General features: G+C 40.2%; 2 protein-coding genes across 2 annotated transcripts; one reads left to right on the forward strand and one right to left on the reverse strand.

Annotated features, from left to right (window-relative positions):
• Positions 1-8,569: 8,569 nt before the first annotated feature.
• Positions 8,570-10,265, reverse strand: cdca5 (cell division cycle associated 5). The gene has a single exon (XM_050034699.1). It carries the CDS (start codon positions 10,126-10,128, stop codon positions 9,343-9,345), a length of 786 nt encoding a protein of 261 aa, XP_049890656.1. The 5' UTR covers positions 10,129-10,265; the 3' UTR covers positions 8,570-9,342.
• Positions 10,266-10,272: 7 nt separating this feature from the next.
• Positions 10,273-26,210, forward strand: psmb2 (proteasome 20S subunit beta 2). The gene is made up of 6 exons (XM_050034700.1): positions 10,273-10,494; positions 11,045-11,167; positions 11,339-11,409; positions 24,462-24,624; positions 25,148-25,197; positions 25,982-26,210. The coding sequence occupies exons 1-6, from the start codon at positions 10,404-10,406 to the stop codon at positions 26,081-26,083; spliced, it is 600 nt and encodes a 199-aa protein (XP_049890657.1). The 5' UTR covers positions 10,273-10,403; the 3' UTR covers positions 26,084-26,210.
• The last annotated feature ends 1,480 nt before the right edge of the window (positions 26,211-27,690 follow it).

Consider the following 27,690-nt stretch of genomic DNA (forward strand, 5'->3'; position numbering starts at 1 on the left):
TTATTCCTGGCAGAGTGGTGAAGGATTTGATACACCATTTAAACCTTCATGTTGGGTAATAACATTTACAGCAAGTATAAATGAAGGGTTAATTGAATAAATAAAAAGAGGAAAATACAAAAAATAGACATCATCTTTTGTTTTTTGTTTTTTATCTTTAAGTGGTGCAGGGAGCATTGGAGGACTCATGACTTTAGTGTTTCCAAAAATCCTAGTTACGGCCCTGCTCATGAGACAACATACATATATGTTCTTACAATAAATAATTAAATTGAGACAATTTCAACCTAAATAACACACAAAAATGTTGGTCTTAAGTGCTCAAACTTTCTCTTTAAAGCAACATAATGGTGAGGATTGCAGATTGCAACCAGCTGAAACTTCTCCTGGTTAGAATTCCTTCACTGTTAATTGTTCAGGAGGTGTTTGTTACCTGCAGCTGAATTATCTGCAGAGGTCTCTTCCCCTCCAAAACATAGCCACGTTTTTTAAAGTAATAAAAACCGAATAAAGCAGTTTCACGTTAAAAAACAAACAAAAAAAGGGCCCTACACGAGGGGCTGATGCGAAAACGTAAATAGCCCTATCTGGAGCCAGTGTTTGGTTTGTCCAGTCATACTAGCAACATGGAGGTGCAACATGGTGGACTCTGTTGACGAGGACCTACTCCCTAATGGCTCATTCTAAAGTAACGAAAACACAACAGGTCTTATTTTCAAGAGATTATACACTAATGAGAACATACTTATTTTACTATATTCCATGTCTGCCAATATATCCCCCTAAATCCTACATGCTGGACCTTTAATTAAATTGAGACCATGTAACTTTGCCTCATGTAGTGGAGCAAGCACCCCATGGCCATTTTCCCCTTTCTTGTCTATCTTATTAAGTAAAAGTAAAGCCTATAAATTGCTCTTAAAAAAACACAAAAACAAAATGTATGAGCAATAAAACACAGCTGCTCGATTCCAAAACATTTAGAGGTTTTGCTGCTACTGTCATACATGGTCTGGTATGACCAGTAGATTATGGCAGCTAATGTCAGCTAATTTTAGCTCACATTAGACACATTACTGAGTCAGTCTGCTGGCTGTATGACTGTCTCTACTCATGCTGCCGTTAAACTACATGTACACTGTATATTTTAACATTTGGTATCTTGTAATTGCTATTTATGGCCACAGTGGCTGCTGTTCTGCAAGAGTTACAACATCTCGCTTTAAAGGGTCTTCTCCATATAACTGCTTTAACATCTAACATTCAGTCCACAGCTATAAACAAGTATCTAGTATCACAACAACAATATATGCAACAGTGTGTGTGAGTGCCATTGTTCTTAGCAGAAAAGCTTTATGGTTAACCCTTTGTGGTCAAGGGTATACTTGACCATTTTTTGGACTACTTTTGATTTTACCTTTAAATTTCACCTTAAAAACTGTTTACCTTGCCTTGTTTGGTGTCGGGTTTTTTCAGCACAACCTCATCTGTGTGACTTTACAGTTATTTTTTCATTTTGACATACTGTATTAACACATTTCTGTCCATCTTTTCACACTTTTTGCCATTTTTTCCCAGCTAACACCTGACTGTAACTGCCAAAATCTACAATGTATCCATAGAAGAAGAATCTAGCCTCATGAAAACCACTTATGGGGCAATGTATGAGAGAATGCCCCTAAGAGTAAAGGAGGTGATTATTGTGACCAAATCCATCTAAATAACACAAAAAGTGAATGATTAAAGACAAATGTTGGCCCTGAGTTCTGACATGTTTCTCTCCTGTATTGTGGCCTGAACATTTCTCCTCAGTATTTTTCCAGCATTAACTGGACGATAATAACTCAGTGCACAGCTGCCAAAATGGACAATTCGCCCAGCAACAAGAGTAGCCTCATGACAACAATTTATGGGACAATGTATGAACAGAGAGAAACATTGCTCTTCGACGAAAAAGATGATTATTGTGACCAAATACACCTAAATAACACAAAGAGGTGAGGAATTAAAGGCCTATTTGGCCCCGAGTGTTGACAAAGTCTGTCATTAGAACATTTTTTTCCGTTGCTTAATGTTTTCCAATATTAACTGGATCATAAGTCAGTCCACAGCTGCCAAATTGGACAATTCACCCAGCAACAAGAGAAGCCTCATGACAAGAATTTAATGACTGATAAGACCTAAAAAAAAACCCACACAAACAAAGACACATTTGGTCCAAAGTGTGGACATAATGTCCTTTCAGCATCTTGTTTTTTTCTACACAAAAGACATATTATCTGTCTTATGTGTATCTTTTCCCCTTTTTACCCAGTATTTTCTAACATGCACTGGATCACAACTGGTAATAGGGGATAATGTGAATAAAATGCATTGCTCTAAGCAGAAATAACCTCTGCTCAGTGTGACTACCTCCCATAAAATATGAGAAAAAGTGTTGACATGAAGTCCTATCTTTATCTCTTCAAAGTCTCTCCTATGTATCATGACCTGAACATGTCTCCTCTTCACATCTCCTCCTCCTCGCTCAGTATTTTCCCAACACAGACTCCGTATCCACACAGCTGCCAAAACGGACAACGCAGCTCGGAACGAGGATATGAAAATGAAATATGAAACAGTGGTGTGATAAACTGGTAGATAATCATCTTTTCATTAAACTTTCATCCCCAGTGACTTAAATATTCAAGAGCCCAATTACAGAGCTTGTATCTCTCTCTCTCATTCTCCCTTTACTCTCGCTTTTCTTAACAAGAGCAGTCAGGGGGGAGAGAAGGAGAGAGGAGGCTGAGTGGCTTAAGGGGTGAGTGAGAGCATCATTATGGAGCGGTCACACAGGGGGGAGAAAGAGGATGACCCCCCCCCCCACCACCACCACCACCACCACCACTGTCGTCCCTCATGGAGGACAGGGAGCAGCAGGCCTGACGCGAGGCCTGTCCAAACACCGGGAAAGAGGAAGCAGAGATGGAGAGAGACAGACAGGCAGCAGATAGACATGTATGAGTGTGCAGCCATGCAGGTCTGATAGATGGATGGATGGAGGGATGGTGGGAGACAGGGAAAGAGACAGACAGAGCTGAGAGGAGTATAGATTTTCCAGGCAGATAGTGGAAAGATGTGTGCATCCTGATGAGTGCCACAAACAGGGCGCATGACTCTCTTGTCTGCCTGTTTCTGTGTGTGTGTGTGTGTGTGTGTAGTGTGTGTAAGTGTGTGTCAGTGTATTAGCAGTCAGAGCACTGAAGCCCACGGGCGATTCCTGTGTGTGCTTGCGATAAAGGGAAAAAAGGGAGGAAGTATAACGGGGGGAAGCAGGGCGTGGAGGAGGGGGAGCGAGGGGTGGGTGAGAGAAGAGATGAGGAAGTTGGTTGGGGGGGGGGGGTATGTAGAGAGTGAGAAAGAGGGAGAAAAAAGAGGAGAGAGGAAAGAGCATCCAGCAGAGCAGGGAGCTTCCTCTGTGCTGTCAAAGCCTCTGGATCATGTCCCCATTGGTCTTTCTCTCTCTCTCTCACACACACACACACACTCACACACACACATGTTCCCTCACCCAATTGCTCCCTTCTCCCTCAAACCAACCCCTCTCCTCCCTCCCTCCCCTCCCCTCCCTCTCATGAAAAGAGTGTCTTGGCAGGGTAATTAAGAATGGCCTCTAAACACAGGAGAATGGCAAGAACGCTCCAGATGAAAGTAAATGATTAAAATAATTACAGGCTGAGAGCTGACGAGCCGGAGTGTGGGGTGGCCGCCGGACATTTGTCGGTAATTAGATAATTAATCTGAATGCAAATGATGAGCCCTAACGAAGCAGTCAAGCTGAACCAGCGACAACTGCCGTGAGTGAAATGTGGGGAGGGAGGAGGGGAGAGGAGAGGAAAAAGCAAGAGGAGAAGAGAGGGGTAAAAAAAAAAAAAAACACATGAATATGAGTGTAAAATATCCAACCTCCCCACAAAATCAGCATGAACAGACTCAAAAGCAAAAGCCAGCACAAGCAGCATCAGCAGCAGCAGCAGCAGCATTGTAAATCAATAACTGTTCCTGGCAGCTCATAAACACTCCTCCTACTTCACTCCTGTTTGTAACTTTCAGTCGTAGTGACAAGCAGACATGAATGCCTTGTTAAAAATATACAAAAAGGCAAGCCACCATGTGTTGTGCTCTGCAAAAAAAAAAAAAAAAGTTGAAAAATGTCTCCTCTCCCAGGGAGCTGAGATGCCAAGTGAAGGGTATGAACATGAAATGGCACCTGAGGAGGAGAAACACAGCACGCTTTGCACACCCTAAAATGCGTGAGCAAATTGTGGATTTACTCGCTCGCTGCTGCACACTTATTATTCCTCTATGTCTCTCTTCCTCACACACACACTCACAAATACTATCAGCGTGTGTACGTGCTCTCAGCAGATGTAAATAACCAACTTCATAGTTTATTCAGAGATGTTTTTTTCATGGTTGGTATAACAGGTGGAGATATACTTGTCAGCATCCTCGAACTACTGTGGATCGCTTTAAATTTAAGTAAAGATCTTCAGGGTTTATTTATTCCAACTAATGTTACATTGGTTCGAGAGCTGTTCTGTCTGTATTTTAATCTGGCACTATAAATACAGCTATGATTATAAGGGCTTGAGTAAAGAGTATCTAGAAATAAACTTAAACATCATAATGAACCAACCCAACTGGCACAAGACATCAGTATGAGACATTGGACTCTTATGACAATATTTTAAATGTCTAACAACGTTAGAATTTCACATTGTGTGCATGTTAACATTATGATGCTTTGCTAATGTTGGGTTTTGCTCCCCAGACCTTCCATTTTTATTCTACGTCAAGATGGCATTGGCATCAGAGGCTCGGTAGATACTGGATTTGGTTACTTAACACCTTGACACCAACAAAATAGCAATGTCATCTGTCTTATTCTACGTCAAATTGACGTTGGTGTTAAACCTGAGACGTATAGCTGCAGACATATTACGTTTGTAGCATACACGCCACGTCCCTACAAACTACGCCCACCAGTAGTACAAGCCAAACCAACCATTACAATGGTTATCCGAACCCTATTATAACGCGACACTATAGTGAATAGACATACAAACAACAGTAGCAATAATTCACTTTGATGTAACTAGAGATGTACCGATACCACTTTTTCCTTCCCGATACCGATTCCGATCCCTGAACCTTAGGTATCTGCCGATACCAAGTACCGATCCGATACCAACGCGTAAAATAAAAATGGATGGGATATGAATTGTTGTATGTCTCAACTCCTAAAACTCTATGTAAAATATTAAGAAATAAATACATAATAGTATGCCATAAAACTTTTTTTTATTATTATTATTATCCAGTGTTGACACAGATCAAGACACAGGTTAAAGTGCAGCCACACAATTTGGTAAAAAAAGACATTTTAAAGGCTACAGTAGAATGCTTTTTAAACTCCTCTCCGTTTCCGTTTCGTTTGCCTGTAGCGTGCGTATGCGTAATGACGTGAGGCATTACGTGGTATCGGATTGGTCATAGGCTGTACCCGCTGATGCCCGATACCGCATTTTAGGCAGTATCGGAGGCATTTCCGATACTGATATTGGTATCGGTACAACTCTAGATGTAACCCTTACCTTTAATTTAACAGTCTCTCTTTTAACCTAATATTTTAAGTCGCTAATCGCGAACTCAACATTTTTGCTAGGTCTTCTGCTCCTAGGCCAAAGGGCGAAGGGGGCAGATCGTGGATTGACGTATGGTGAGCAGGTCACGTAGCTGCTCTGGCTGCAGCTATACCTACTTTTTATTCCCATTTCTGACACTGAATCGGTCACCCGATGTCACAACGTCAACTCAACCAAATATCAACATCTCACAAAGTTGGTGACCAGCTGAGAAGTGTCCCCCAGATGTTGTCCCAAGACAGCTGTGAATCTTACAGTGGTATCAAGAAAATAAAATCCTTAATCTAATCTATTGATTGTAAATGGATTAGCAAGTCTGTGTCTACAAGGGCTGGATATCTTATTGAGTTTTATTACAGATAAAACAATACTGTTTTGGCTTACTTTGTCGAATATCAATGTTTTTCTACAAAAACCTGTTTCTCATGTAGCAAAAGAAGCCAGACAAGATATTTTCGTAGGTATATTTATAAAGACAATTCACTCCAAAATCAAAAATACATCTCTTTCCTCTTACCTGTAGTGCTATTTATCAATCTAGATTGCTCTGGTGTGAGTTGCAGAGTGTTGGAGATATCAGACAGTCGTAAAGATGTCTGCCTTCTCTCCGATATAATGGAACTAGATGACACTCAGCTTGTGGTGCTCAAAGTGCCAAAAAAATAGTTTCGCAAAATCAACAGCAATGTCTCTTTACAGAAATCATGACGCGGTTGCTCAAGATAATCCACAGACCTTGTTGTAAGTAGTTTCATGCAGGACCTATTTTCTTTCTATGCCCACCAACCATATCACCGCGCACAAGGAAGCGTGCATCTACTCATGGAGGAGAGGCTCATGATGATGCAACCGCTGTTGTCACCTCATCATTCTTTATTAAAGGTACAGTCACAGAATGAGGGGACAGAGCTGACTCGACTTTAAGCTGGCAGTGAAGGTAGTAACAGCGCCGAATCAGTGTTTGTGTAAAAGGGACAGCCGGCAGGACGGGACCACGGACAGGACTGATGTGATGATTAAAAGAATTAATTAAAAGAACAACTGACAGCAGTTACCAGCTAACTCAAAGAACTGCAAATGTCCGCAAACTGGGAAAACAACGAGGTCCTTACCCTCCAAGCAGAGGGTGAGATAAGCCGCCATGTAACAGGGATGGTATTGTTTAGAAAGCACTGCTGATACATGTTATATGTTCCACAAGAGGCCAATGCTGTTGTTACATGTCAAACCCCTCATGCCTCTTTTGCTTCCAGGATGCTAGCAAGGACTTTCTAGCGGCCCTATAGTGCAATCTCTGTGTAAAAAGGACTACTAATAGTGATCTCCTCGGCTGAGCTGTAACATTAGCTAGCTCAGTGTTGCTAGGTGAGCTAGCAGTAGATGCACATTTCCTTCTGCACTGTAATTCAGGTGGTAGGTGTAGTTTGGCAGACAGAAAATACATGAACATGAAACTGCTCACAACAAGGTCTGTGGATTATCTTGAGTAACTGAGTCATGATTTCTGGAAAGAGACATTGCTGTAGAATTTTTCAGATGTATTTGTTGGCACTTTGAGCACCACAAGCTGAGTGCCATCTAGTTCCATTATACTGGAGATAACACAGACATTTCTATGGCCGATATCGCCAACACTCTGCAACTCACACTAAAACAATGTAGACTGATAATTCGCACTATAGGTAAGTAGAAAAATATTTATTTTTGATTTGGGGGTAAAGTGACCCTTTAAGTCTAAACATTATCAGATATTGTCAGATTATAAGTGAGAAGAATACAAATCTGAGCACATTGTATTTGTATCAGTTTTCAATAAAATCAAAATAAAATCAAAAGTAGTAGTGCTACAAAGTGCTCCAAAATGTGAAGGTTCAAAACCCCACCCTAGTTGGTGCTATACCTTGATAATACTTTAAATGGAAAATTAGACTAGGTCATTACTGTTTTGATTACACTTTTACATCTTTGAAAAACTCTGTACTCTTAAATAGAAATCATATTAATTACTTCTGTAATCATGTTGAAATTCTCAGAACTCTATTACCATATGTTCCAGGAACAAATAATGAATCAATCAAACTACCAGAGGACCACGTTGGATCTGTAAGACTCCATTCAGACACAGCTAACAAGAGAGAAGGCTGCACATTCAGAGGCAGACATGACGGTTGATAACATCCCCCCTTGTTAGTGCAAATTATGCAACACATCCACTTACACCTTTAAGAGACTCTAGAGGAAAACGTTGTACCTGTCCACCATTCTCATTAAATCCAGACAGATCGCCGGCTCACTCATTCAGTCTGCCTCGTCATAATCACCAGAGACCAATGCTGTGTGTAGGAATGTTTGTTTGTCAGCATGCTTGGCGAGCACCTTATTAGGGCCCTGTGCAGGTTATCAGTAATAATGGGTGCCAGTTCCCCATAAATCTCAGCCATACATATGCAACAGTGACACTTCATAGCTCAGGATACTTTTGGCTGATTATATGAAGATTTTTAATGGCATTGTCTCTGAACTAGTGTGTCATAAGTTAAGCTTGGGCATTACTTGTACGACACAAGCATGTTACTGAGCCCAGATTTAGAGGGTAATTTACTGTTTTGGGCTCCGTTCATAAAGGCTGTGTGAAATTTTAAATACTGCAAGTATGTTTTGTGGTTTTATTAAATCTGATGTTACTAAAATTCTCACTGACAAAATCTCAAAATGTGCTGTTTTGGCAGACTATAGGATTTCTGATGTTACTGAAAGGACCTCTAGGTGTACTTGCAATTCTGGTGATTAAAATTGGATGAATATTTATTTACATTTACAGGCAAGCAAAAATAAAAGGTGTGTTTTATGATTAAGAAAGGACAAGTGTAGCATAAAATGAATAATCTAAGAACATTTATTTTCTGACAGTCTTACTCTGAAATTTTACGCCAATTAAATGTGGATGTAAAACAATATTAAAATGGTGATATCCTGGTTACAGACCTCTGAATTGCTGCTCACATTTCTGTTGTTTTTCAGTGGTAAAAATATTATGAAGAAATACAAAATGCCAAATCAGTCTAGTCAGTTTTCTCCTGATAGATAACAATCCTGTTATAGCTCTCAGATCCCATCATTCAGTCAAATAATGTTTCAAAGTTTACAAGCTACACCTTTCACCTGAGATTACAATAATCATTTTAAACTCACATATTTCACCTTTATGTAACTTGTGTACAACCATCCAGTTTGTGACTTAAAAGTCAATTAAAACAGTCAAAGCCCAATTAAAAACAAACTTAGAAAATGCATGTTTTATCATTCCAAGTTGAATGTTTAACGTGACAAATATAAGATATCTGATCACTGTAAAAAAAAAAATCTGTATACATGCATTGATAATAACAAAAACAAAAATGATGCTTTTGGTTTTACTTGTCTTTCTACTGATCATTTGACCACCTAGTAATGTCCTAACGACCACATTAAGATCATTTAAATGAAGAATCAAACATATGAAACACCATAAATTCACAAAATATAGAGCTGGGAATGTACATAAGGGTGAATGTTTTGAGTATGAGGCACACAGATAAGTGTTGTCAGAGTTTTTCAGCATGTTAGGAGAACAAAATAACATGCTGCTTCAGTCTTTCCTTCAGTCTCATTATTACTCCACGATCAGCTCAAAATCCTCTGCCTCCTCAAACTCTGCGTTCATCTGTGCAGCCAGTGCCTCCAGCTCCGTGCTGCCGATCTCCTGCACCTTCTTCTTCCTCCTCCTCTTCTCCTTCACCACAGCCACTCCGGGGATGTTTAGGTCCGGCTCGGGGAAAGCTGAACCACAGTCTTCCCCTTCCAGCAAAGACGTGAATGAGTTCAGACCAGACAAGGATCCAGACACCTCCAGACCCGTCTTGGATTGATCGACTCTCCGGACAACCTCGGGGGTTTTCAGCATCTCAAAGCCGAACATGGTCTCCCTGGTGTCGGGGCCATTGAAGGACTTGTCGCTGAGCCTGCTGTAGGAGCGGCGCACTTTCTGCGACCACACCGCGTCCTCTGGGTCTGCCGCCGGCTGCTGGGGTTGTGAAGCCAGCGGTGAAGAGGGGAGGATCGGTGACAGAATAGCGGCCTTCTTCTTCTTCTTAGCCGAGGAGGAGCCCCTGCGACTCGGGACAAGATCCGGGGTGGAGACCTTTGGCTTCTTCTGCTGGCTGCTTTCCGACCCGGACCGTCTCGGCGTGTTCTCCTTGTTTTGCTCCGATGGTGCGACTGTTTTTCTGGGTGCTATTTTCCTCACAACGATGGAGCGTTTAACAGCAACAGAGGTCGCCGCCATGTTGTTGTCAGTTTTAGCCACAGGAGGAGAACTCAACCGCGATGACCGTCTTCTCTGAGAACCGTTAAGATTACCAGATTCCGCCATTATGTTTTTAGGCGTCCCTTCGTTCATACTGACCGCTTTCCTTGTACAATAACCGAGTATCCTTGTATTTACTTGACAGTCGGTAGAGTAGTATCGCCACACGGGTGACACAAACAACAGTAGTCCGCTCAAATTGCCCGCCCGAGTCGCGTAGATAGGACGGAAGCCTGTTTTCCGGTGACGACATCAACCTGCGCCACCTATCTCAAACTTTTGCTGTGTAATCTGTACAGCGGAGGCAAGGAGACGTCTGCTATTTCAGAGATTTAATAAAATATTGTAGCTCATACCTGCTCCACAGAATGGAATATTTAATTGGGATACAAGGACCTGATTTCGTCCTCGTCGCTGCCGATAATGTTGCAGCCAGCAGCATCATTCAGATGAAACACGGTATGACAACGCGTTAGCTTAGCGTTAGCCATTCAGCCGGTTGGTTTAGCTACACCTGCTAACAGTCTTTTATAGTTATTCTTCACATTTAATCCGGCTTGTGCTACTGAAAATTTGTCTTTAAAGCCTTTTCGTCTTACATTATATTGGCTTGTAATGTGTTACTTCCCTTAAACCACAATGTGACCACATATTCTGAATATAAGTGGAGCTAGCAAAGCTAACCGTAGCCATGCTAAGTTTAAGTCTCGGTTAAATCTTTCACGTTCTGGTTTTGCTCACACAGTTTGAACATTTTTACTTCCAGTGACATATAACACTGTGTGTAGAATACGTGTCATGCGCATATATGCGCATAAATCTGTTTTACACTTTAGAAAATCAGACTAATGTTAACAGGATTAGGATAAACTGCCCGAGCAGGCTTCCGATAATGAAAGTGAAAGAGGTGCTGATCTGACACTGCTCTCTCTGGGAGTTAATTAATTTCCACCTGAATAATCTATGAAAACACTGATACAATAAATAAATTATGTTATTTACTCACCAGACTATGACAAGATGTTCAAGCTCAGTGAGAAGATTTTGCTGCTGTGTGTTGGAGAAGCGGGAGACACAGCACAGTTTGCAGAGTACATCCAGAAGAATGTCCAGCTCTACAAAATGAGGAACGGTAAGAACATTTTAACATGGTGACAGAGTGGCAAATCACTCCTTTCCTCTCTATGAAAGTCTCAAGTTTAACTACAAAATGTCAAGTCATTCACAGTAAAGTCATACTGGATGGCAAGTGTATTTGCTCAAGAGGCACACACCTAAAACTTTGTCTTGTCTTTTTCTTTAGGTTATGAACTCAGTCCATCAGCAGCAGCAAACTTCACACGAAAGAATCTTGCAGACTACCTTCGGAGTAGGGTAACTATCATGATACACTCACAAAAAATAATAATGACAGAATTTATGCGTTCCTTATACCATTTAAACCGTGTAAGTTCTAGGCCGTCTTCGCAATGTCCTGGAGTGTCTATTAACTGTGTGCTACACCAGCTTAGTTAGGCACAGATAAGACTGTTCGTGTTTTACACATCATAACTGCTAGTGACACAAATTAACTGAGTTGGAGTCAGAGTTGCAACAATTAGTCAATTGATTATTCTATCAATCGAAATTAATTTCCTAACTAATTTGATAAGTAAGTAATTTTTCAAGCAAAAATACCCACATATGTATATTTCTAGGTTCTCAAATTAGGATTTGTTGCTTTCCATGGTCTTACATTATAGTAAATTTAGTATTTTTAGGTTTGAAAATATTGATTAAACAAAGCAAAACATCTTATGAAGCCACTCAAGGCTCTAGGATATTGTAACAGACTTATCTCACTGTCCTTTAATGTTTTGTAGACCAAGCAGTTCATCAATTGATCGAGAAAATAATTACAGATTAATCAGTAATGAACATTATCATTAGTTGCAGCACTAGTTGGAATATAACGGCTCAAACTATGAGTTGACAAATTCAGATTAGTGTCCCATGACAGCATTTAAAACCTAAAACTTTAAATTTGTGAGGTTCATACCCTACAATGATATACCCATTCTGACTTAAGAAATAAACAGTGGCTTTAAAAAAGATTAAACAATCATACTTGTATAACCAAAGCATAAAAAGACCACATAACAAAGTGTAGAATGCTATGTTTTTATTTCAGCCTGCATATCTATTAGACATTTATGTTTGTTTGAAATTGTTATTTGAAATAATTTGTTCCTGTCGGCACTGGACTTATCTACACGTGATGGTGTTTTTACTCTCAGCCCATTAAACAGCTATCAGGGTCCCATAAAGCAGTGGTCCTAACCTTTATTTTGTAGCAATTGTTTTATTACGCCCTGGGAAGATTTCTTCCTTTTACTGACCTGTTTGATGAGAGATATGACTATAATCATAACCAAAGTAATTGTTTGAGTTGAGGGGGATATTCTCTTGTTGAAACCTCATTGCTTCGCACAGTAACATAAAAAATGATGTCTTTTTGTGGATCAACTTAGTAATGTTTGCTCCACTTTGGGTACTCTCAGCAGGTATCTGATGAAATTAGAGTTTTGAGTTTTTGATTGAGAAAATAATCTTAAGACAAGACACTCTAGACAGCTCATCACACTTTTTGACAGAATATATAAGTAACCAGTAGAAACAGACAGCCTTTTAACTTTTCCCTCATACCTGGTGGCAGACAGAACAGTATGGTGAAAGTGAGGCTTAAGGCCCAACACACCAAAGTAACATCAAATAACTAGTGACGATGAAGGATGACTGATGCATGGCCTCATGTCACCTGTGTCTCGGCCAAAAAGTTGCATCTGAACACACGGCAAAAACTACAGCCAATTAGTACGTACGTTCTGCGCCTGTGTGAGAGGAAATGATTCTCTCCATGGCAGCAGGTGATGGTTGTCTATATTGATCATTCAAAAAGGTTAACCAGAAGAAGCCATTACATTGTACAATCAACATTTACTTCGTAATAAGTTAAAGCAAAAAAACGTGACTGTTACTACCTTAATACAGCTACTTTGCCAAAACAAACCAAAGGCAGCCAGCAAAGTAATTAAACGTTTCATATTATTGTCATTTTCTTTTACCACACTGTCAGATGTGATTGTGTGAAAATTGAAAATTGTCTTTGAAAATAAATCCACACATTGTTATGCACAGAAAACAAGCTGAACAGCCTTGTGATGTCACCACAAATGCAAATCCAACTTGCAACCATCTGCTGCGTTTAGTGTTGCCATGTTTTCTCTGGCCTGTTTTATCTTCTACCCTTCTAGGTTACATGTTTTTAGCTTGTTTAAACCCACTGCAAAGACGCTCAACACATATTTTTGTATATTTCCTCAGCTAACAAAACAGAAGCTAATGAATCCTCCGTACCAGTGGTCACCTTCTGAATTTAGCATATTCCTTGTCGAGTAATGAGTGAACACACCTATAAATATTTTAATTTTTATTTTATCATAAAATATATAAATATTTTAATTTTTATTTTACCTTAATCACTTAATTTCTATTAAAACTTAATTACAGCCCTCTGTTAGCATTTGCAATCTCATTTTGCTTTAGGGAACAAAAGATAGAATCACAAATTAATTCCCATAAGTTAAAGTAATACTCACTTCAGATGGCAGGGACGGTAACCATATGTGGTAGGTTTACTCATCTATATCAAAATGTGTTTTAATCACTGCTGTAGACTATATGTTTTTGGCTAAAACAGGAAATTAAAAACCACTCAAAAACAATATAAGCTTTGCTTGTGTTGATGATGTGACACTGCTGCTATGGAGTGTTACTCCGAAGTTCACGTGGGAATTCAGTCTCACTTGCAATTAAACCTCTGTTTGTGTCGTTATCAGCATGACACATTCAAGCTGAACCAGTCCCTGCGTTTTGACAGAGCCAGGTACATTTGTCAGCTTGTTGTGTGAGTAGTGACGGAGGTTTCTCCCTTTGAGACTTCATGACAACACCTGAGCCTGCAGCACCGTCTCCCACCCCAACTGCACAGTTGCTCTGGGTATATTATCACAATACCACAGTTTTGACCTTCAACACTTCAGTACCAAAATCTGACCAAACACATAACAGTGCAAGTTTATCTTCACTACTTACACAAGCTGGGATTTCCAACCTGGCAAGTTAACCAGCTAATTTATCAGTCTGCATGTTGGTGAGTTAGTTTGTTTATTTATGCTTAACACGTCTTGAAAAGTGCAGCGCTTTTTTAAATTATTATGTTTGTCCTTAAGGCCTTGCAGAGACCTGAGAGCTCTGCAGAAGCAAAATACACTTTTACACCAGCCAGTACAGTGGAAGGCACACAAGCAAGAACTAGAGCATTTATTAAAACAAGCATGGAGACTTACTCCATGAAAATGTATTAGCAGTAGGCGATTTGTTCACTTTTAACAATGGGGCAGGATTCATCCAGCCAATGCTTGTTTTTGTCACCTTGTTGGCTACAAAATAAAAGTGTACCTGAGCTTATCTGTGTACTTTTCACCCTGAGACATCCTGTAGAGTACAGCATGCACTCCCAGTTTAGAAGGCAAACTGGCTCTGTCATGTATCTTTGTATCCACTGTACTACAAATTTTGAAAGCCTTTTTTTTGCAAAATCATGGCTCGGTGACAGTCACTATGTAATGGGACAAATTTTGCTTAATATTTTATAATAGATGATGTGTTTAAACGTTAATGCAACTGAAAATGATAGAGCAAGTCACTTATAGGTTTTAGATCTGGGTCCAGATAGGATGGCATCTGGGTCCGAACCTGGGGCACGGAGAAGGATGGCAGGTTAACATTGGGAGCGCATTTTGGTCATATTGCTAATAAGGGGAACCCCTCAAATCGCCTACTAAAGTCAAGACAATTTTATTTGAATAGCCTAAAATCACAAATGTGTCTCAAAGGGCTTTAATTCAATCATGTTGGTCTTCTGTTTTCCTTTTTTGTAAGATGGATACAGCCTACTACCGCCTCCTGCTATGAAGAATTATTTCCTTTCACGCAGGCGCAGAAGTATGTGCTGGTTGGCCGTTGGCTGTAGCCTTTGCGATGTGTTCAGGTGCGACTTTTTAGCTGAGACACAGGCGGCGTGAGGCGACAGTTTTGGTTAGTCTGGAGGGAAAAAAATTACTAAAAAAACATAACTTTTGCATTAGTGTTAAAGAACTTGAAATAAAAATATAATCTAAAGTGAGAAAACTGTCCTGACAGCTGTCCAACTTTTGATGTCTGAAAAAATGTAATGCAGTGTGATACTTGGCCCTTGTACTACAGCCCCGCCCCCCCAAATATAAGCATCTCCAACATTAAAGGTACACTGTGTAGGAATTGTCAGTTACTGTTTGAAAACAGTACTGCCAGCAAAAGTGAAAGCCAAACCCAGATTTGTCCGCTTGCTGTTTACCTCAATTATATTTGTGGGGGTTTTTTTGGCAATCTATCTGCGATTTTTGTAGCTTCCTCTTGGATGCGTGCTTCTTATGGTTGCTACCGTACCCAGGAATGCCCCCAACACTGCAAAATAAGAAGAAAATACAGATAGAGGGTAAACTCTCTGCAGATAAACACACCACTACACACTTCCAGTGAGTCTTAAGTGATGCTTGAGTGAAATTACTTTAGTAAATGGTAAATGGACCTGCCCTTGCATAGCGCCTTTTTCATCTTACGACCACAGTCACATTCACACGCTAAAAGCCGAGGCTACCATACAAGGTGCCACCTGCTACTCAGTTTCAAACATTCATATGCACTCACAAACATTTTGGTGACCAGTGTGATGTTCAGTATCTTGCCCAATGACACTTCAATATGCGGACTGAAGAAGCCTGGGATCAAACCACCGATCTTCCAATTACTGTATGATCCGCTTTGCCTCCTGAGCTACAGCTGTGTGAGTCTATATGTAGTTTTTTAGGAAAATCATAACATAGTATATCTTTGAGCTTATACCATGTGTGCTTTTAAAGCAGTAGGATTCATATTAGTGGGATTGCAACTGACAATTATTTTTATAATTAAACGATCTGACTATAATTTTCTATAATCAATTTCTTGATTCATTAAATATCAGAAAATGGCCAAAAAGGGCCGTCATTGTTTCCCACAGTTAAAGATGACGTCCAGAGATACTCCTTATCCTCTGGCTTGAGAATATAATGTTTGAGAGAAAAATACTTAAAATCACAAATCCACTATCAAAGTATCTTCTGTCAGTTGACTAATCAGTTAATTCGCTAACTGCCTCAGCCTTAATATATTTTACATTTGTTTAATCCTGAAGTACATAGTTTATGTCTGTTTGTGTGCACTTTGGCATATGTGTTTTTTAGCTGTAACGCACTCTGCTCAAGTCAGTTCCGTGTCTCGTATCTGTGCGTTGTGCTTCTTGCACTAATTTGTTAAGAGTAGTGCAGCCGCCGCCTGTCACAATAGCAGAAGGGTGAAAATAATTACAAAAAACAATTAGTGTGGCAGAGAAGGGAATGTGGGACACATCGAACGGGGGATAGGGGTAGAGCAGCAGCAGGAGGAGGAGGAGGAGGAGGAGGTGTGGGGTCCCAGGGGGAAACAACCAGGCCCAGTAGACAACACTACACAGAATGGAGTGTGAGAACGAGTAGGAGTCAACATACACACAGATACAATATGTGTGCGCACAGAAGGGACCTATAGGATCAGGATCGTTTTTATTCTGTCAAGGTTGTACATGTTGTGGAGGATAACATTTATATTCATGTCTTGCCATAAGCTGCGAGTGTATCGTTATTTTCGTGCCTCACGGTTATGAATTTGGTTTTATGAGTGCAGGATTTACTAATGCTGCGTTCTCAGGAGTGCTCAGAAACTGAAGCAATAGCAGTTTCTCCTCTGCATCCCACACCTTCCTCCAGCTATGCTCTTCTCACATTCATCAACCTCCAGAGTACACGGACATTTGCAAATTATGTTGTATAAACAGGTTTTTTTTATGGTGTTTTTCCCCCCCAGAACATCTTGAGTATGTAGAATATGTAATGCGTGTTGTCCATTTGAATGTGAAACAGGGAAACCGTCTGCTCGTGTCTTGAACCGTTTTATATTAACTAGAAGTAACATTTCTTTAACAAACATGCCATAGATCAAATCTGGCCTGTTTTTGTATCTTATTTGGGTTAATTATTTTTCTTTTTGAGGAAGTGTGAGGATTACTTAAACCATATAGTATAATTACAGTATCACCACTTTAGTTACTAGTTAATTATTTTCATCGACAGTTAATATACATTCTCATCTAGGTTAATAGATTAATCAATTAGATACAAAGTTACATACAATAGTAAAAGTAATGGTGAAATTGAAAATTTTACAGAGGCCTTTAAAGCTCTTATTATGTTCGACTAAAACCCCAAAGATTTTCAGGTAGCAGCAACAAATCCTCAAATTTAAGAATCTGGAACTGGTCGATTTTTGGAAATCTGGCTTTTAAAAAAGACTGAAACAATTAATAACTTAACAAAATTGCTCAAAATTAATTTTTGATTTGACTGATCATTTCAGCTCTATAAAACTTAAATAATAATCCTAATCATTCTCAAAATGTTTAAGGGAAACTTCTGTATTTCCAACCTGGACCCTATTGTCCCATGGTTTTGTGTCAAAGTGATTAATGGGAACAACAATTTTAGAAAATGGTCCAGTATTCAGCAAGAGCGCTGCAGCTGGCAGCCACGAAACAGGCAACAATATAACATGAGTGTGCAATTTTGCACTGTCAATTTATGTCCCCGGAAAGTGTTTGTGTTTCGCCACTGACAGGCTCAGGTTGTTATTATAAGTGTCAGCATTACAGAGAGGACCCTACAGAGATAGACCTTCGTGTTTAACTAGAGACAGCCCTGAAATCACCGTCGCCAAACTCACCAGAATCCATTGAAATAATTAGTAATTTTATTATCGTAAAACGCACTTTGTTGAAACATCACAATCTTTCCGCTGTTCCAACAATCACCAACTCTGGGTTTGTCCAATGAACCATTAATTTTGATAAAGTATGCTGTCCCTTCTTCGAGGCTGGTTAAACACAAACATTTCCTCAACAAAAAGGTCTATCTTTGTAGGGTTCCTTTCCATAATGTTGTCAAAGACTTATAATAATAATCTGAGCCTGTCAGTGACAAAAACAAGCACGTTGAATGGACGTAAATTGACACAAGCCCCAAGTGGTTACATTGCAGCCCGTTTCGCTGCAGTGCTCTCGCTCAGTTCTGGACCAGTGTCAAACAATGTTGACGTCATTAGTCACTTAGACACAAAAACAAGGGACAATAGAGTGCAGGTTGAAATATACCAAGTTACCCTTTAATAAGAATATTTTATTTTGCTAAACTTTCTACATGTTCCATCAACACTTAATTAACTCTTTAGTGAAGTTGTTTTTTATAATAAAAAACTGACTATAAATAAATAAACTCAAAATGACTTAAGATAAACATTAGACCTTTTTCATAGAAGACATTTTGAAATATCACAGTAGGAAAAGCACAGATGTAAATAGTAAAATTAATGATAGCTCAGTTGTATTTAACTGCATGAATAGAACAGACAGTTAGTGTTATTAGTAGCACCTGCTTTTCCAATGTGATTGAGCTGCAAAGATAATCAATTAGCTGTCAACTATTAAATTAATCGCCATCTAATTTGATCAATGATTAATGGGTTTGAGTATTTTTTTAATTAAAAAAGCCCAAATTCTCCGATTCAAGCTTCTTAAATGTGAATATTTTCTGTTTCTTTACTCCTTTTATGAGAGTAAACTGAATATCTATGGGTTGTGGGGAAAAAACAAGACATTAGGGAAAGTAATCTTGGGCTTTGGGAAGCACTCATCTTTATTTTTCACTTTTTTCTGACATTTTATAGACCAAACACCTTATTAATTATTCACTAAAATAATGGACAGCTTAATTGACAATGAAAATAATAGTTGCAGCCCTTTACTATGATGAGTCATAATGTCTGCTGTGAAAAGGGCCTATTGTGAAGTTTTAAGGATCTGCAACTTTAAACAAAACATTTCTAGCAACGTGTACAGCGTAGATTAAGCCCATTTGTTGACTAAAACAATTTAATGTAGATGTAGGTAGATGAAAAACGCCTGTAGTCCAAGATCAATTCCTGTCTGGGGAGCTGGCTGCATATGTTGGAATTTATTTTAATTAATCTGATTAAATCATTGCAGATTCAAGTTTAGCCCAGACAGAGAGGAAAGATAATGATCTGCTTTTGTGTATCAAATCCTTTTTTTTTCATACCATCCTTAAATCATCTTCTGAACCCCCACCACAAAAAAAAAAAAATCATCACGTGGTCCCACTGGCACATCCAGAGCCTTAGGTTAAAAACCACTGGCTGATAAATTAATCAGTGGTATATTGTTAATTCTGATGGCCTTATTCCTGCAGGATAAATTACAGATGAGTCCTTTAGTCTGAAAGATGTCATACCCCAGTGGCTGCAGACCTCCGGGAGGTGTAGTTAGCTAAAGTCAGCAGAGCATGTCGGCGCAGAGTAAGCGAAACCCCGTTCACATACGACTGTGTGCTGCTTACCAGCCTGCCGTCCAGAAAAACAACTCCGCTAACCTCTGGAGTACTGCATTCACTCAAGCTTTAGAGGGGAGACAAAGAAAATAAAAAAACTAGCGGTAAGCGTAATCACCTGAGGCCTCGACTCTGCCGCATGCATGTCAGTAATGATACACATGAAATTCACCACCGAGCAAAACAACAACTGCAAAGTTTTAGGGGCATAGAAACTCAGCATCTGCTCTGCCTCTATTTGTTTTAGCTTCCTGTCTGATGTACTGTATTGTTTACAAAAATTGCTTATTGAAGATGAATGCAGATGAAATTGATATTGAATAGACAGGTGTAGTTAGGTGCAGGAGGCTCAGACATAAGGTTAAATAGATACAGCAAAACTCAGGGGAGGCAGATGGTTTATAAATATCACATTTGATTTTTTTTCTCAGATTATGTAGAAGCCTAAAAGCCTCGCAGTCATCAGTTGTTGCATACATGTGTGGATATTTGTTTGCAGTTTGTTGAAAAAGTCCATTTTTGTCAATCTGTAAAGTTTGTTTATTCACATATTTTTCTATAAGGCCGCACAGCAACAGTTAGCCTCTGTGCGGTGGTGATCTACAGCTGGCCCCATATGGGTTTGTAAAATATTTTGTAGCACGGGCACACAATGGGTACAAATAATTACTGGCGCCATATTGCACGCGGCTCCCCTGCTCCTGCACAGATGAACAATTAATACAGCAGATTGAGGAGAAATGCCAATAAAGAGAACATGCCCCGGGGCAGGGTGCAAAAATAGGGGGAGGGAGGGAAAGAGGGAGGAGGTGGGAGGCAAGAAAAGGAGGAAGGGAGGGAGTGTCGGAACGTGGAAGACGAGAGTTTGGGGATGAGTTTGTGATGATTTTTAGCTGCCTGACCTTAATTTGTGTCACAACCAAAGCTGTTTTGTCTCTCTCAATCCTACACTGCAGATGTCTTAAAGGAATAGAGCAACATTTTGGAAAAACCTTTATTCGGTTTCATGTTGAGAGTCAGATAAAAAGGTCAATACAACTCTTATGACTGTACACTAACTATGAAGCTACAGCCAGAAGCTGGTTAGCGTAGCTTAGCAGAAAGAGGGGAAACAGGAGGAAACAGCAAGCCTGGCTCTGTCCAGTGTCAATGAAATCCATCTGCAACCAGCTTAGTCAGTTGACAGGAAATTAATCAGCAACTATTTTCGATAATTAATTATCCAAGTCAGTTTTCCAGCTTCTTAAATTTGAGAACTTGCTGTTTTTTATTGTCTTAAAATCATAGTAAATTGATTACATTTGTGTTTTTGGACTGTTGGTTTGACAGAACGAGACATCTGATAACATCACTTGGGCTATTTTCTGATAGTTTATAGACCAATCGATTAATCAATAATTAAAATAATCGTTAGTTGCAGGTAGGGATGCCCTTTTCGGTTCATTTGGTGCATTTCGGTGCATTTTTCTTTCGCTCCACACTCATAAATCACTGAATTTTCCATGTAATAATGTGGAATACAAGACGGACTTTACTTTTATTCCCATGCTCCACTGACTAAGTGAGCTTTAGCGGCACATTTCAAAGCACTATCCTTTTAAAGGTGGTTAATTTTTAATGTGTAGTGATGTAAATGTCTGGCGTTTTATTTTGTTTTCTGTTGGCTTTGCTGACAAACAGCCAGCTAGTTGTGTTAACATGTACACATATACTGCCCATTGCCCATCCTCCGATCTCTACTGGTTTGCTAATGTTAGCCTTGGTCGCTCCGCACTGCACACCACCTGGGTCAGGTGGGAGTTAGCTAGCGGCACTGCTTATTTGAAGATTACTGCGGGTAACATAATCCCAGTGACAGAATGGGATTATTATTATTATTATTAGACTCTTCGGTCTCCCCCAAGGCAGCTCCGATTAGTAAAGTGGCTTCATTTTGAGCAGCAAAGCCCCTTTAGCGCTGTTAATGTTAGCACCACCGACAGCACTGACACTGCTAACGGTGCGAACAGTGATAATAGTATTAAAGAATTCTAAAGGTTGAATGCGACTCAAAATTGAGCCACTTACTCACCAGGGCGATGTGGGGTGAGACCAGAGGGTGAGCGTGTTTTTCCACTGCATTGCCATTGGGTTGGGACGTGTTACTAGCAGTAATCACAAAATGAGCAACACTGCTAGCTAGCTTCCACCAGACCTGGTCGATGGGCGGTGCAGTAAAATAAAGAGCAGCAAAATTAACCTATTGATCAAAATAGACAGATTGATGATTAACCGTTGTCATCCCTAGTTGCAGGCCATGATATATCTTGTTTAAGCCATACAAAAACCATATTGTTAAAGCTATACGTTGTGGTTTTACAGGAAGTTATGATCCAAACTATCTGTTACTTTTTCTCGGTATCAATCTTCTCATATAACACTCAGCAGGAACGCTAATATGTGTATTTTCCAGAACGTTAATCTATTCCTCCAGAACCAGGTGGAGCTTGTTTGTGTCTGCTGAAGGCAACAGCAGTAACTCACAAGTGAAGCTTTTGTTTCAGTCGCCTTGTTTGGCTGAGAGCGAGCATTGCAGCAGGGGGTATAAAACATATGATGTGTATTGTTTGCATGTGAACACTGGTGTGAGTTCAGGTGGCTGGGTTAACAAGGTGCCTGGTTCCCTCTGAGGTGACATGGGAAGGGAAGGTTATTTTGATGCCAAGTCCATATTATTGTTACATTGTAACCAGTGAGACAGGTGTCTGGTGGGTGGGGGTGACGCCACTGGGGCGTTCACAAGGCTCACGGAGGAGTTAAAGCACACACACTAAGATATTCATCCTGAGATTCACGCCCTCTGCGCACACTCACAAACACAGTCTTTCTCACCTGTGTGTGTGCGCGTGTGCCTTCGAAACCATCGTTAACACACAGACTAAAGCCGGCTCCACAGGGAGCATAACGATCATCATTGCCCTTGTGGCAAACACGGCGCTAACACACAAGTCACAGAAATGAGCAGGTTGGCTCAGAGATAAATTGAAATGAGAGGGCAGGTGTGCAGATCACAACTCGCCCAGCGTCATATGAATCACATTTGCCTTACTGCACCACAGTGAATGCACTATTATATTTTTCTTGTTGCATTTGAACCAAAAACGCAGCACTGCCTCCACCTCCGTCAAGAATTTAGGCCATAAGTTGTTTTGAAATACCCCCAAAAATTGTCGAGCTTTAAAGGGATTTTTTTAAATGAGGAACAGTGGCTTGCAAAAAATGAAGAGAGAAAATTAGTGTTTTGGAGGAAGAGAAGGGAGAAGAGGCTGGAAGCGTAAAAGATGTAATTTAAAAAGAGAAGAAGGGGGGGAGGAAGGGGCAAGAGAAACGACTTTAGAAGTTTTTAATGAGCCCTGGCGCTACTCCAGGGCACAGGGTGAAGGCGGCGGAGAGGGGAGGAGGGAGGGAGGTAAAGAGGGGATGAAGAGGGAGGGAGGGGGGAGCAATGGAGGGAGCAATAGGGGTGCTGACTCCCAGCAGATGTCACACTGCCAGTGACACCCTGATTCCCCCCTCGAACACACTCACCTCCTCTGTCCTGTGACGCCCTTTCACCTTTCCTCTCCCTCCATCACAAGCTGCCGCTCCCCGTGCTGTCTCACTCATGTTTCTTTCTCTCACTGCTGCATTAATGTGCGTTACGCCAAGACTCTGCTAAGCTGAAAAGTCACTTATTAAATAATAAACCCTATTAGTTAAGAAAAAGAAGTTGTACTTTTTCAAATGGTATGGATGTCTTGATCTCGTGACTTGATTGACAAAAATACTTAGAAGCACAGTTATAGATATATGTAACTTCTTCACATTAAAATATTTACAAACCACCAGAATAATGTTATACTGTTGAGTTGTGTACATACATTATTCCACATGTTTTCAACAATTTTCAGACCCAGAGGAATTTATAATTTAATCAAGGACATGGTCCGTGTAATTTGGTTGTCATAAATTGACTTTTTATCCAGTTTTAGGCCATATTTTTACAACACACTTTTAAATCTTGCTCATTTTTAACTCTACATTTTGACCTATGAAAGAATTGAAGTCAGTGGACGTCTGGATCTTACGATGTGAATGTGAGTGTGAATGGTTGTGTGTCTCTATGTGTCAGCCCTGTGGTAGTCTGGCGACCTGTCCAGGGTGTACCCCACCTCTCGCCCACTGTCACCTGGGATAGGCTCCAGCCCCCTTCCCCACGAACCTGTACCAGGATAAGTGCAGATAGAAAGTGAATGACTGAATGAATAGTCGACTAGTCTATTAGTAAGAAAATACTCAGAAAACAGTCAAAATTAAGCACAGTTGAATCGATAAGCTTAAAAATTGCCCCACAAAATACTGTGTTGAAGAGAAGAAGTTGCTATGCTCAGTGTGGTGAGTGATCTGCGCCTGCACAGTTAATTATGATGTGAAAAAAAATGAATTCTGATATAATAAGAATAACCATTCTCACACAGTCGCTGTCTGATTTAGGACCACATATGGAAGTGGCCCAGATTGGAAAAAAAATTAATTTGTGTTCAAACTCCTCTGAAAAAATCAGATCTGTGTCACATAAGTGCAAAATAAGAATAAGATTTTGGCTACATTTATTTGTAATGTGAATGTAGCCAAAGACAACTCAGCCTGTGAAAACAGTCGTATCATCTCTTCCATGGTTCTGGAGGAGTTATAAATTCAGTTAGTGTGCATCCCCGGCTAACACTGTGTAAAAACCCTTCTCATAGATCTGAATATTAACCTCCTCCCTCCCTCCCCTCTCTCTGTTTCTAGACTCCATATCATGTGAACCTGTTGCTGGCGGGCTTCGATGACACAGACGGCCCCGGTCTCTACTACATGGACTACCTGTCTTCCCTGGCCAAGGCCCCCTTCGCTGCCCACGGCTACGGAGCCTTCCTCACTCTCTCCATTCTTGACCGGCACTACAGACCAGGTCAGTGCAGAGAAATGCCTCATGCTTGGTTTTTTTTTATTTTTTTTATTTTGTTTTTTGCATGTTCTGTTTATTGTTCCTGTGGGACTGTCTGGAAAGACAAGAGAGAGAAATAGAGAATATGATGGTCTGTAGAGCGTACACTGCACAGGTTATGGTGTTCATCACACTTTGGTCATGTTACAGAGTCATGACAGTGTAAGGGTCTTGTTTAACTTAATTATTTCACCTAATGGCAAGTGATTAGTGTAGAAACAAGACAGCAATTTGCAGGTTAATTCAGTGGTGGTTTGTAGTGAGAATATCCTCAGTAAATCGACTGATTTTAGCAATAACCTTACCTCGTCATACTTCCTCATATGGCATCATGCCCCCCTTTCTCCCCAATAACATACTGCAACAGCCACTGAATTTCTCAATTAGTAAAAGCTGTTTTCCTCTTCATTTTAATCTCATTTTTGTCCCTTGTCATTCCATTTTTGTCCCATTTCAGCATCTCTCATTTTCTGTTTTTGTGTTCTAGATCTGACCCGAGATGAGGCTGTGGATCTGCTGAAGAAGTGCATCGAAGAAGTGAGTTCAAGTTTTTTCTAATTCCTTTTTCAAGTATGAATTAAGAATTATTTTCTTATTTAATTGTTAATTATGTTTCTCAGCTTCTTGGATGGCAACTTAGCTCTGCAAAGTGGTCTCAGTCCTTGTACTCTCTGGAACTTAGAAAATTCACTCTAATTTGGTTTTCACTGGGAATCCACACTAAAAGCAAGATGTCCGTTCAGTCTGCACTGACCTTCAATACGACCTTCGTTCAGACGCGGGGAGCCAAGAGGACAGCTGCCAGCCAAACTGTCTTCGCCAGGCTGAAATTTACTGGACATAAATAACTGCTCCATAAGAAGAAATCAGCGTAGTTTTATTTATTGACGCACAGGTTTTTGTGGGAATCTTTAGGATTCTCTATTTCTACAATGAAACCGGCGAGCTCATAGCCACACTGCGAGCCTTGATCAGTCATTACAGATACTGTTAATAGGTTAACGTATAAACATCGGGAGATCTGTGTGAGTCTAAACAGCTGTTTATGGAGATTACAAAAATTCGAAGGAGGGTCCTGTGGATGCTTGGAGTCATTGTGGATTGATGCATCTGATAAAAGGGAAGCGTATCTGTTCTGTGAGTCAGGAGATTGATGGGCGCAAAACACATGAAAAATCGTGTTCTATGTGGCTCGGCCTTTAACCTTTAATAGTCCGTATCCTATGTTTATCACTCTGCATCTCCTGTTGTTCTCTGTTTCAACATGTTTCTGCATCGATGCTGCTTCTTAATATTTCTTGTCTTTTTCTTCCTCCTCCAGCTGAACAAGCGCTTCATCCTGAACCTTCCCTCCTTCACTGTCCGTTTGATTGACAAGGAGGGCATCCATGACCTGGAGACGCTCACCACCGGCACCAAGTGACCGCTCACTGCTTAACCACCAACCCTCACGCCTGTTTCCCTTCCTTTCTTTCTTTTTTTTTTTTTTGTACCGTTGACCTCCTTGCTCTTTCTGTTCCAATAAAAAGTGACACACAGTTGAGATACAAGCTCTTTGTCCCTGTGGTGCTTTCTCATTGCTCTCTAGTCTGCTCATCTGCACATAGAAAGAGAACAGCCTCCTGGCTGTGTACTTTTGCACTTGTACTCAGTGAGTGTGCGTGTGGGTAACGTACACTTGCTCATGCTTGTACACGTGTAATAAAACATGCATGCACCTATGGTGTTACTTAAAAAAGGAAAAGTAGTTTGGGGTTTTTCAGGGTTTTTTGGGGGGGTGTAGGGTTTTGTCTGCTGGATGACCAAACTGCATTGAAGTATTGTTGTAGAAGTCAGAAACTATTGTTTAGTTTAAACTGTGTTGTAGCACCAGGGATGGGGATTGATAACATTTTATTGATATCAGTGCCACTATTGATTCTGCTTATCGGTCCTGCTCTTTATCACTTCCCTTACTGATTCCTGATAAATTTTCTGTGTGGGGAAAAAAAGTAGGCCTACACAGGTTTTCAGCGTCAATGCCACTGTTTTGTTATTATTTTTCATAAACAAAAAATACCTTAGCCTGCCTGCGTGGAGCTAATGTTATTATAATGTTATCATAACAGGATATTCACCCTTGGTCACGGATGTGCTGCTCTGTTAGGAAGCAGAAGCACTTGTGTAGAGTGTCAAATACATGGCATTCCTTGAATTAAAGCCCATGTTGCGTAGAAAGATGTTTGAGCATTCTGATGATGTGTCCACCCTTAAAAATTTGATTTTACAAACCTGCATTCTTTGTGAGATGAAGCCGCATTTTTGACCATTTCTTCTCCTCCACCTTGACTCTTTATTGTTGCAAATTTCCAGCTGCGTAGACGCATGAGCCTGACGTCTTTTTGCCATGTGCAACTGTCAGAGAAATCAAACCACCATCAGTAACAGGAAGTGATAAGCTTTGAGGCACACAGTTCAACAGTGTTCTCAACAGGTTGTCGATTCCAACTCCTATTAGGACTCTTGTATCTGTTATTATATATTAATTTTAAATCAATAAGAAGAAGAGGGTAAACTTTGTTCATCCCTCTAGGGAAAATTCACTTCACAAATACAGCTCACAAGCTGCCTGATTTACAGATTTATTTTAGGATTCATGTGAATAGATGCTCGCACTGTATATTCAAAACAAGATGGTTGTTTTCTCACTTTTTAACATGGAGCCCTGAAGTTTATAATAGCAACATATCCATGTAGTCAATTAAAACAATTTAAAATATGGCCTGAAAAAATGAGCCACAGAGCTGCAGCAACACCTCTGACGCAGTGTCGGTAAATAAATAAACATAACCTGCTCAATGTTGGCATCGACTGCAGAACTAATAAATCAGGTTACGTTGTACATGTGTTGTGTTGAGATTCAGTCTGTGTACCTGAGTGGGCTTGTCAAAAACAAACCCAGGTTAGCTTCAGGGAATATATATATTTTTTAATAGTGTATGTGTTCATTTTTTATTTTGCACCCTGTGTTTATTTCACCAGCAACCAATA

This window comes from Epinephelus moara, chromosome 22, assembly GCF_006386435.1.
Source record: "Epinephelus moara isolate mb chromosome 22, YSFRI_EMoa_1.0, whole genome shotgun sequence".
NCBI lineage: Eukaryota > Metazoa > Chordata > Actinopteri > Perciformes > Serranidae > Epinephelus > Epinephelus moara.